Source organism: Sapajus apella, unplaced genomic scaffold (genome assembly GCF_009761245.1).
Source record: "Sapajus apella isolate SASKATOON/1434 unplaced genomic scaffold, GSC_monkey_1.0 scaffold3, whole genome shotgun sequence".
In the NCBI taxonomy this organism is placed as follows: Eukaryota; Metazoa; Chordata; class Mammalia; order Primates; family Cebidae; genus Sapajus; species Sapajus apella.
In genome coordinates this window covers 40,285,692-40,297,438 of record NW_022436943.1, presented here as the reverse complement: position 1 = coordinate 40,297,438, position 11,747 = coordinate 40,285,692, and the positions used below count along the sequence as shown (strand labels likewise).

Here is an 11,747-nt window from a genome sequence, read left to right as displayed (position 1 = left end):
TAATTCATAGGAGAAAAATAAATGAAATATTAGCACCCAAATAGCTTGTCAGTAAATTTTGCTTCCCCCCACTTTAAGGGAGCTGGAAACAATTGTATATTTATATATTTTTTCTTTACCTCCCACTAAATACATCTAAAGTGCTCACACCTGTAATCTCAACACTTTGGGAGGCTGAGGCAGGCGGATCACCTAAGGTCAGAAGTTCGTGTCAAGCCTGACCAACATGGAGAAACCATGTCTCTACTAAAAATACAAAATTAGCCAGGTGTGGTGGCACATGCCTGTAATCCCAGCTACTCAGGAGGCTGAGGCAGGAGAATTGCTTGAATCCAGGAGATGGATGTTGCAGTGAGCCGAGATCGTGCCATTGCACTCCAGCCTGGGCAACAAGAACAAAACTCCGTCTCAAAAAATAAAAAAGAAAGTGCACAGGTATATTTTGTCCAATCCACTTGGTTACTTGACTCATGAATGAGAATGTATTGTATGCCTATTGTGTGTACACCACTTTTTAAACAGCTTTATTAAGATATAATTTACATAATGCACAAATTCACTCATTTAAAGTGTACCCATTCGATGGCTGTTAATATATTCACATTGTTGGATATCAATCACAACACTTGACTTTACAGTTTTTTCACTACTCTCCCAAAAAAAAACCCATAGTTCCTCTTCACCCCCATCTCCTCTAGCCCTAGGAATCCACTAATCTACTTTCTGACTCTACATGTTTACCTATTCTGGACATTTCATATAAATGGAATCATACAATAGATGATCCTACATGGCTGGTTTCTTTCAGCATATTTTCGAGGTTCATTCATCTTGTAGTGGGTAGCACGTCTTTTTACTGCTAAGTAATATGACATTGTACCACCTTTTGTTTATCCACTCATCAGTTGATGGATATTTGGGTTGTTTCCATTTTGGAGTATCATCAATAAAGATGTTGTGAATTTTCATGTATATATATGTTTTCATTTTTCTTGGGTATATGTCTAGGGGTAAAATTGCTGGTTAATATGGTAATTTTATATTTAACCACTTGAAACCCTGCCAGACTGTTTTCCAAACCGGTTGTACCATTTTACATTCCCACCAGCCATATATGAGGATTTCTGTTTATCCACATCCTCTCTAACAGTTATTTTCTATTTGATTATAACCATCCTACTAGGTATGAAATGGCATCTCATAGTGATTTTATGTGCATTTCCCTGATGGCTAGTAATGTTGCAAATCTTTTCATCTGCTTATTAGCCATTTGTGTATTCCTTTGGCGAAATGTCTATTCATATCCTATGCCCGTTTCTTAATATGCCCAATTTTTAATGTAGTTGTTTTTAAATTTTTATGTTGATATAATGTGGAGTGTTTTACATTATTGACTTGTAGTTTTTCTATATTCTAGATACAAGTTTTTTAATCAAATGTGTTATTTGCAAAAATTTTCTTCCATTCTGGAGCTTGTCTTTTCACCTTCCCAAGTTTAAAGATAAACTTAGCGCTTAGAGATGATACAATTTTTTTCCTGATACCTCCTTGCCTTTCCAGGTAATAGGACCTTATTTTTTTCTTTTAGTAGGCTATGCCTTATTCAGTCTCAGTCTATATAACTTAGGTAAAGGTAATCCCTTCCTCTAGCTCCAGAATGGACATAAGAAGCAGGCCTGGCCAAGGAAAATTCTTGTAGTCCATCAGGGTCTACTCAAGAGAAAAAACACACCAGTAATGTAAACAGAGAACACTTAATATAAACACATATTAATTAGGTATGAAGTTATTAACCAGATAACTAAATAGCTAAAAAGAGAACTCTAAGGATTCTGGAGGTAGCAACTGCAGGAAGCAGTTTTGGTTCCTAAGTCAAGGTTGGCAGAAGGAAAGGGTTAGAATTCATAAAAGTTAAAAGCTTGAAAAAGGATCCCTATGGAGCTGAAACCTCTGAGAAAGTAGGCTTTAATACACGGTGTCTCTCAGCTTAGTGGCAGGGCCAACCCAGACAAATCTCAGAAGAGTGGGCTTCAGTCAACTAATGCTGGTGTCTGGTTCTCTGGTGGGAGGGAGGTGGGTTGAAGCAATACAGCAGGTTCTGCAAATGTTGCAAACTTGATCTGAAGGCTACTTTGAGGAGAAATTCCTGCTGCTAGAAGGGAAGAAATGATATTCACAAAAGCCACAAGCAGTAAGCAACAGGAGGGAGTGAATCTTTTCTTCCCCCACCAACCTTCCATGTCCTGCCCTTAGAGTCCATTATTGGCAGAACCCAACAAAAAACAGCTGTCACTGGAAAATTATACATTGCAGAGTTCCAGCTCCAGCATGACAATGTAGAGTATAGAAAAGTGAGCTTGTAACTGGCAAAATCCACCCCTTTGTCTACACTGCATCCATACGCACCCTTCTATACATATTTAAACTTTCATACATTAACAAGCACCTTCCCAGGTAGTTAGGACCACAGACATGCTACCACTCCTGGCAATTTTTCAATTATTTGTAGAGATGGGATCTCCCTATGTTGCCCAGGCTGTTCTCAATTTTCTGGGCTCAAGCAATCCTACCACCTTGGCCTACCAAAATATTGTGATTACAGGCATGAGCCACCAAACTTGGCCTTCATTTTCATTCATTCAACAAGCATGTATTGACACATCCTACTCTTAGTACAAATTCCTATGTTATACAATCTATATTCTTATATGGAATATATCCTTATATAGAATATGTATATACACATGTGTATATATATAAATATACATCTTGGAGATATAAAACTAATTGGGAATAATGTCATATATAGTAAGCATTTTTAAAAACATTTTAAAGTATTCAAACTATTCACTCTATCTGCCCATAAAAAACTAGTAATTAAACCTGTCATAATACAGACATTTTCATTTACCCAGATGCAGAAACATGAAATCTTTTTACCTTTGAAACTCATTTCAAAGCTGTTCTAAAGTGACTTCGTTTTAATTTACATATTTGCAGGGATGAGAAGTGGCTGTAGGGCTATGCAAATGTAAGGAATACAGTATCATGCCCATACGTAACTGCAAACACTTATTTTTATTTATTCATTTTTTTTTTTGAGACGGAGTTTCGCTCTTGTTACCCAGGCTGGAGTGCAATGGCGTGATCTCGGCTCACCGCAACCTCCGCCTCCCGGGTTCAGGCAATTCTCCTGCCTCAGCCTCCTGAGTCGCTGGGATTACAGGCACGCGCCACCATGCCCAGCTAATTTTTTATATTTTTAGTAGAGACGGGGTTTCACCATGTTGACCAGGATGGTCTCGATCTCTTGACCTCGTGATCCACCCACCTCGGCCTCCCACAGTGCTGGGATTACAGGCTTGAGCCACCGAGCCCGGCCCAAACACTTATTTTTAAGTGTTCATAAGATAGTGGTCTTCAGAAACACCATTTTTCAGACTAGTAAACTTTCAGAGTTCAAAAATGCACGTATTACACTTTTATCCCCAACAAAGCTAGTAGCTACCCTCTAAAGCAGAGGTTAACATTTTCTTTTCCCAAACCACAAGATGAACTATGATCCCATGTGCATACTCCCATGGTTCCCCTCCCCAGGTTGTATTAAAAAATAAAGCAAACAATTATGAGAATTTTAGGGGTAGTGGTATAGGGATAGTATTTACAAAAAAAACTGAAGTGCAAGGATATTAGACTTTTGTTAAAATACCTTTTAATTTTACTGGCAAAACACATCAATGACTAATCACTATTAATATATTAAACATACTTTTTATTTTTTTGAAACGATGTCTCGCTCTGTCACCAGGCTGGAGTTCAGTGGCGTGATCTTGGCTCACTGCAACCTCCGCCTCCCGGGTTCAAGCGATTCTCCTGCCTCAGCCTCCCAAGTAACTGGGACTACAGGCATGTGCCACCACACACCCAGCTAATTTTCGTATTTTTAGTAGAGATGGGGATTTACCATGTTGGCCAGGATGGTCTTGATCTCTTGACCTCGTGATCCACCCGACTCAGCTTACCAAAGTGCTGGGATTACAGGTGTAAGCCACCGCACCCAGCCAAAATATCAAACCTACTTTCTAACACATTGTAATTTTTATACTTTTATAATTACTTCATAAAAATAGTGAATTTTTCCAGCTCTCCAGTTCAAACACTATTAACAGGCAATCAGACAGCACTGAGTAAGGAGAAATAGATTAATACCTAAAATTACCGTATTTTAGCATACCGAAATTAGTATCATCAGTGTTTTTTATCTGCTTTATCACTTTGTCTACACTTTATTAGGTGGCCCTAACTCCTATTACTATTGACAAATGTTAACTTTCCTCACAAGTACTACAGAATTATATTCACTTCTTTTCCAGCATTTTAGCCTTCCGTATTAAAAATGTTTCTACTGTCAAGAATTTAAAACAGAATCATGAAATTGCAATCCAAACACTACCTTGGCTTGCCAGATCAAACCATCTTTGTGGTGTAAAGCTGTAATTCCAATTTCCACCAAAGAACCCTCTCTGAATTCATCTGAGAATGACATTTCCATGGGAATAAATTTGAATTATCTCACTTTCAAGAAATATCGCTTAACCACTAAGAACTTACTCGTATCTCATCATAAACTAATGTTAGACTGAGAATCACTGCTCTAGGGTGGCACCAGAAGTTGCCAGTCAGGAACTACTGATAAGATTTCACTTTTTCAATAATTGTATACTTCCATCTTATAGTACAAAAACATTTTTATTTTGACCTGATAAATGACTAAAACAATTGCAGGGGTAACTGACAGGTATGATTATTCAATTTGCAATGGAATTGACCTTCATTGACCCTCAGACTAATTTAGACACTTTTTAATAACACTCAATCTTAAAGAGAATATTATTTTTGAATTTTTGCTGTTTAAGTTAACACATCTAAAAGAAAATCATCATCCTTATTGGACAAATGGAACTCAAAAAATTTAAAAAAAAACCATCATAATAATGAAAATACTGAGTTTCTGATGTACAAAGAGTGAAATATTCATATATTAGACAAATGATGCAGTATAAATGGGAAAAACTCCATTCTTTCTAGAAGGATGTCAATAAATAACTGATGTATCAATTATTTGATGGAAATATAAATTGGAAATATAAATTCTTCAACCACTAGAAGAACTGAAAGAGGAAGTTTCTTTTGTCAGTGTGAGAGACTGAATCTTTCTTGTCACAAGACTTTTAGAAACATGACTTTTTTTTTTTTCTTTTTTTTTAAAAGACGGGGTTTCACCATGTTGGTCAGGCTGGTCTTAAACTCCTGACCTCAGGTGATCCGCCCGTCTTGGCCTCCAAAGTGCTTGGATTATAGGCGTGAGCCACTACGCCCGGCCTACATGACTTTTTTTTAACGATTTGCATATAATGTTTGAAGGTGGGAATGAGATCAGAAAGGCAAAAATGTTACCTGGAAAAACCACCTCCCAAAACCATTTAGTAAGTAAAGTGAACACCATCACACCTAAACCCATTCACTATATGTATGCATGTATGTATGCATGTATGCATGCATGTATGTATGTATATTTATTTATTTATTCTGAGACAGGGTCTCACTCTGTCACCCAGGCTGGAGTGCAGTGACGTGATCTTGGCTCACGGCAACCTCCGTCTCACAGGTTCAAGCAATTCTCGTGTCTCAGCCTCCGGAGTAGCTGGAAGTACAAGTGTGCACCGTCCGCCCATGCTTGCTAGGCTGGTCACTGGTTTCATTTTACAATGAATTTTAGCTAAAGATTATGGATTCATTTACAAAAATAAGTTTGGTCTCTTATTATAAATACTTCTAGTTTTAAAAAATTCATTTTCACATTTGAATGTCCTTAAAAGTATCTAAAGGATTCATTCTCCTTCTGCATTCTGCTTCTCGGAAAGTACTTTTGAGGTAGATCTCTTCCGAATTCTTTTTCTTTTTCTTTTCTTTTCAGAAGCAGATGATTGTGTATCTGGTGACTTTTTCTTTTTCTTCAAACAGCTAAGAGGATTGGGACCACTTATTTTCTTGCGCTTTTTTCTTTTTCTCTGTTCAGGGTTTTTTACTAAACCCTGTTCCTCTTTGAGATGTTTGATACTTTCTTTCTCATGCACTGAGACAAGCTGACCTGACTCCACTGCTTTTACAAAGGCAATTGTTTTGGGAGAAGGTTTGTCCAAAACCATAGTGTTCTGAATAATAAACATCAGAGGAACTCCAGGCTTCTTCTTTACTTTCACAGACAAATTCTGATCCTATTTAAAAGAAAAATAGAATTATTTAGTTCAAATGTCAATTAAGATACCTTAAATAGGTTTTTAAGAACTGTATTAAAAATAAAAGAGATCACAGATTTTATTTTTCGAATGAGTACGCCTCACTTATTCATTTGAGTAATGGGGTTATATTTTATGATAAAGGAAGAAAAACATAAAAATTGAGCATATAGCAGCTGTGTGAATTGGATTCATCGATACTCAAGGGTCACAAATTACAAACTAATGCAGAGGTAAATGTGTTAGGTGGGTTTCTCCTGTTTCTACTGTAAGATATTCTTTGGAAAGGGTTAAGAATGCTTGAAGAGGTTAAAGGAAAAGAAATTAGGTAGTAATTAGCTATTCAGATTCTAAATTCAGCTCTGCCTCTGTGCAATTTTATAATTCTGATAATCAAGTCAGTATGTATGTGAACTTAATTCATATCAACTCCAAAAGTCTCTCTTCTCCTGCCTTCAAGAAGATGGCAATGTTTTTCTTTAAAAGCCTGAAACATTTCATACTGTTGGTACAGTCTTAAGCAGTATGAACCATGACATTGAGAAACAGTATGAAATATAGGATCGTGAAAAAACATTAACAGAATATAAGAACTCTGCTCTGCTTGTCTTCCCTTCAAGAACCCCACAACAGCCGGGCACAGTGGCTCACACCTGTAATCCCAGCATTTTGGGAGGCCAAGGCAGGTGGATCACGAGGTCAGGAGTTCAAAACCAGCCTGGCCAAGATGGTGAAACCCCAACTCTACTAAAAATACAAAAATTAGCCAGGCGTGGTGGCAGACACCTGTAACCCCAGCTACTCAGGAGGCTGAGGCAGAGAACTGCTTGAACCCGGGAGGTGGAGGTTGCAGTGAGCCGAGATTACACCACTGCACAACAGCCTGGGCGACAGAGCAAGGCAACATAGTGAGACCCTTATCTCAAGTCTCAAGAAACAAACAAGCAAACAAATCAAAACAAAATAATCATGAAAAAAAAAAACCCCAACCTTCCACTACAAAAAAGAATATCAACATGCTTAAAGTTTTCCTAAAATTCTCAAATGACAATTGCTTTTACTCACTGTAAATTAAGAAGCCTGTATTTTTAAAAGTCTAATCATTCTAATTTTTCTGATTAGAAATAGCTCCAAATGAAGTACAAATAGAAAGGGTTAAAATTGCCTGTGGTTTTAAAAGTAGTAATCACCTGTGTTGCCACAAAATAATGATGAGGATTTCCCTCTTCAACCATGGAAAGCAAACATTCTGATCCACTCACTGCATTCTTGAAATGGGGACAATTTCGAACTTGGCATTTTTGTGCAATCAGTTTTGCCCCATATAAGTCCTTTCCCAATGTTTCTAACTCTTTTAACACACATCTGAAAAGAAAAATTATATTAGATACATTTTAGTTGTTGTTTACATAAAGTGTAAAAAACAAGTCAATTTTTGCTTAAAACTATGCTGTTACAATCTGAATTTGTCATCTGGTAACCATTTACTTTTAAAGATGACTTGAAAAATGCATTTATCAAATAGAAAGAACAACAGTTAAAATTTACTGAGCACTTACTATGTTTCATGTAGCATGTAAATTGCTCTTTATATAAATTCTTGCTTAATCTCAAAATAACCCTATGAAGTTAGGTTGCTTACCTAGAAATTATCCTTATTTTAGAGCATCCCACTTTGAGATTTCAGGTAACATGCTAGTTCAAGTAACTAGTAAGTGGTACTAAGACTTGTAGCTTGACAACAGATCCCTTGCCCCAACCATAGCATAATAAGCTTCTGCTTCAAGTACAAATTGGTACATGAATATTTTCAATTCAGAACAGTTAAACTTCTCACATCATTAAGTTGTTTTTTTTTTTTTTAAAAAATTTAGTTACAAGAGTTCCTCTACCCTAGCTAGCCTTTGCCAGATTCTTTCTTGCCTCATCTCCTTTACCATCTTTCTGTTTTAGGAAGATTTTGCTTTTTTTTAAGTCATTAGACTTGACCTCTATTTTGAGTACTGCCAGCTACTTACTGAATATTTCCTGTGGATGTCCTGCCATCAACTCTTCAGATTCACCCTAAGATGAAACTACTTTCTTGCATCTAAATTAATCCTCCAGAACTTGCTATCTCTTTGAAATTATTCTCCCAGTTGCTCTAGATAGAAATCAGAAATCACATTTGACTTCATGCCCTTCTTCACCCATACGCCTACGCCGTCAGCTGTTGGACCTATCTATTTCAGTAACGTTTCTTTGGAGAACCCTTGGGTTTCTGCCTTTCCTCTCCCAGGTTTAGGCTCCCCTTACTTCTTGATTGAACAACTGCATAACAGGTTTGGCTGCCTTTGCTCTCGTTTCTCCAATTCACCCTTCACATCACTGCAGTTATCTTTTCTAAAATAAAAACCAGGCCTGATAACATTCTGCTGTTCTACTTCATCAATTAACTCCACATAAGAGTTCAAACCTGAATATGAGTAAACTCTCTGGAGATCTAACTACTAGTGGCCAATAAATACATTCCACTAAAAAACGAATGACCTGCTTTCTTAAAAACATAAGTGGCAAATTTTAAAGGGAGGGGAAACTTAAAATTTTTAATAATCCCAGCACTTTGCAGGGGCTAAGGTGGGTGGATCACCTGAGGTTGGGAGTCCAAGACCAGCCTGGCCAACATGGTGAAACCAGTCTCTACTAAAAAATACAAAAATTAGCAGGGTGTAATGCCACACATCTGTAATCCCAACTACTTGGGAGGCTGAGGCAGGAGAATCACTCGAACCCCAGAGGCAGAGGTTGCAGTGATCTGAGATCGCACCACTGCATTCCAGCCTGGGCAATAAAGTAAAAAAAAAATTTTTTTTAACTTCAGAGACATGTAAATCAAATGTAATATATGTATTCAGTTTGAATCCTGATTTTTAAAAGACTTCTTCATCTTTTCAAGATACATGCCAAAGAACTGATAGAACAATATGCTCCAAAGTAACCCATCAGTAAGGAGAGGTGAGAGATTCAACAAGATTGGCCACATTGACAACTGCAAAAGCTGGATAGAGGTTTAATTATATTATTCCACTTTTGAGTTGTCTGAAAAATTCCAGAGTTAAAATAAGTTTGTTAGAGAAATTGCTGTAGAATATAATTTTATGAGGCACTTCTCAGCCTTTTTAATATCATAGCACTATATTTAAAATGTACATAAAATACTCCTGTGTTCTATGGTGCACAGGAATATATGGACAAACTGCTTGTAGCCAAAAGCAACCAAAATTCAGGGACAAAGAATACTGAAGGATTTGTTAGACAGCCCTAAAGACTAAGGGGATCAAAACTGGGGGTATCTGTAACCCAGCTGAAACACTGCTTGAGAAATTCTGAATACAGAAAGCTGTTCATTAAATAGTGTTACGTGAGAAAAGGAAACCATTAACACAGTACACACAGAAAAAGCCCAAACTTTATTATAGTTGTTGTTAGAGATGGGGGTTTTCCTGTGTTGCTCAGGCTCACCTCAAACTCCTAGACTCAGGCGACCCTCCTGTCTGAGCCTCCTGAGTAGCTGGGATTACAAGTGTGAGCCACCTTGCTTGGCTTAAAAGTCCATTTTTGTGCTCGTGTGTGAGTGTGTATAAAGGACTGAATGGATGACACTGCACATGTTAACAGTGATTATTCGTGAGTAGTAGTAGTATGAGACATTTTAATTTTCTTTTTTTGTTTTTTAAAAATACGCATTCTACAATAAAAATACTAAATTTCTTAATAGTTCTTCATGGTCTAACCTCAACTTGCCTTCTTCCTAGTTTCATTTCCAAATATATTCTGTGCTGCAACCTCTTTCCTAGGCATTTCATAACTCCATTCCGTTTTGAAGAGGTCTCCACAACAAGGGGTGTCATTCTTTTTTGTCATTCAAAATAGATCTTCCCCTCAGAATTGAACAAGTGAATGGGCTCAAGTAATTCTCTCCTCCCACCTCGCCATCTCCACAAGCCTCCATCCTAAGTGTTCCCGCATTTCAATGACGTGGGGAAACATTAGACCTAGAGTGAAAACACATCCACTGCAGACTGACTTATGCATTTTGCTGGCCATGAGGGAGCAGTGTTTGGCATATGGGGGGTACTTAATACAGAGTTGAATAAACAAATATCCTTGAACAGATTCCTTATTCTGGAGTACTGACTTTTTGGCCTGGAAATCAAAGATGCTAACTCACAGATTCACTGTGAGGCTGGAAGAGTTTTGGTTTAAACTAAGAAAAGCTATGCAAATGACAGCAACCATTTGAAGAGGGGTACACTTTGGATACCGAAAAATGCTCTAGTACACTATACTCGTTTACCTTACAGCAATCTTATAAGCAGTTATGATCTCTAGTTTACAAATGAGGAATCCGAGGCTCTGAGAGGTTAAATAACTTGACCGAAATCACAGAGCTGGTAGGAATGGGATTAAGATTCGAAGCCAGATCTCTCTGCTAGAACGTGCTCTCATTCGCCAGGCTAACGACACGTGAGATTCGCAGCGCGTTGTCTAAGCTGCCTCTAATATAGGTATTTGCCTGACCACCTTCACTTTTCCACTTAACTGTCAACTCCACGTGGGCGGGGCGTTTTGCACCTCCTGAGCTTCCAATGAAGGATCTGTGAGCAATGGCCTCGCCTCTACAACACCCGCCGGACTTCACGTGCCTCCTCCCCGGCCCCGCCGGACCCACCTGGTGGTGCACAGCTGCGTCTCCCCCATGAGGTAGCGCGGCAGCTGCTCCCGCAGCTGGATGCGGCCCCGCAGCGCCGCCTGACAGAAGGTGCCGTCCAGCAGGATCTGGTATGGCTCGCGGACTCCGAAATTGTTGCGGAAGAAGCCAAGATGCTTCTTAGCGTGTTTCTGCCTCGTGATCTTCATGCCTGACTCACCCGGACCGAAGCCACCGGATCAGGAGGCATCAGCAAACGCCTCACGCACGCCCTAGTACTCTCAGTGCCAGCTTCACCCGGAAATGGAGTGCCTTTGGTCCCGGAAGCAAACGCCTCTGACTTCCGGGCCCGCCCGCTGGTTACGACAAGACGAGACGTGCGCAAGCTTCCACCACGGTGCCCGTGCTTAAAGGGGCGGTCCCTTAGGGCGGAACAAAGGCTGGGATGCGCGATTCCGCACGGGGGCGCACATGCGCAGTCTGGGCCAGGGTAAAAGAAAATTACATAATACGTTTAGCATGTTAACTACATTTCAGAGCTTCTCTGAAAGACTGGCAGTATAGTAGTAATCAGTGATAATATTGAGCCTTAATATGTTCCAGACACTGTCCTAAGTGATTTACCTTACATTATTCCCTTTAATGTTTATGATTCCCAAGTGAAAGAACGAAATGATACATTGGATAGCTATGAGTGGGGAAGTTTGTACTGGCTGCTTTCCCATAAAGAAGTTAAGCACGTTCACTAACGGCAAGTA

General features: G+C 38.8%; 1 protein-coding gene across 1 annotated transcript; it reads right to left on the bottom strand.

Moving 5' to 3' along the window:
* Positions 1-5,773: 5,773 nt before the first annotated feature.
* Positions 5,774-11,314, bottom strand: UTP23 (UTP23 small subunit processome component). Its single transcript, XM_032252368.1, has 3 exons — positions 11,011-11,314; positions 7,490-7,664; positions 5,774-6,278 (listed from the first exon to the last, which is right to left on the bottom strand). The coding sequence occupies exons 1-3, from the start codon at positions 11,196-11,198 to the stop codon at positions 5,892-5,894; spliced, it is 750 nt and encodes a 249-aa protein (XP_032108259.1). The 5' UTR covers positions 11,199-11,314; the 3' UTR covers positions 5,774-5,891.
* Between the last annotated feature and the right edge of the window lie 433 nt (positions 11,315-11,747).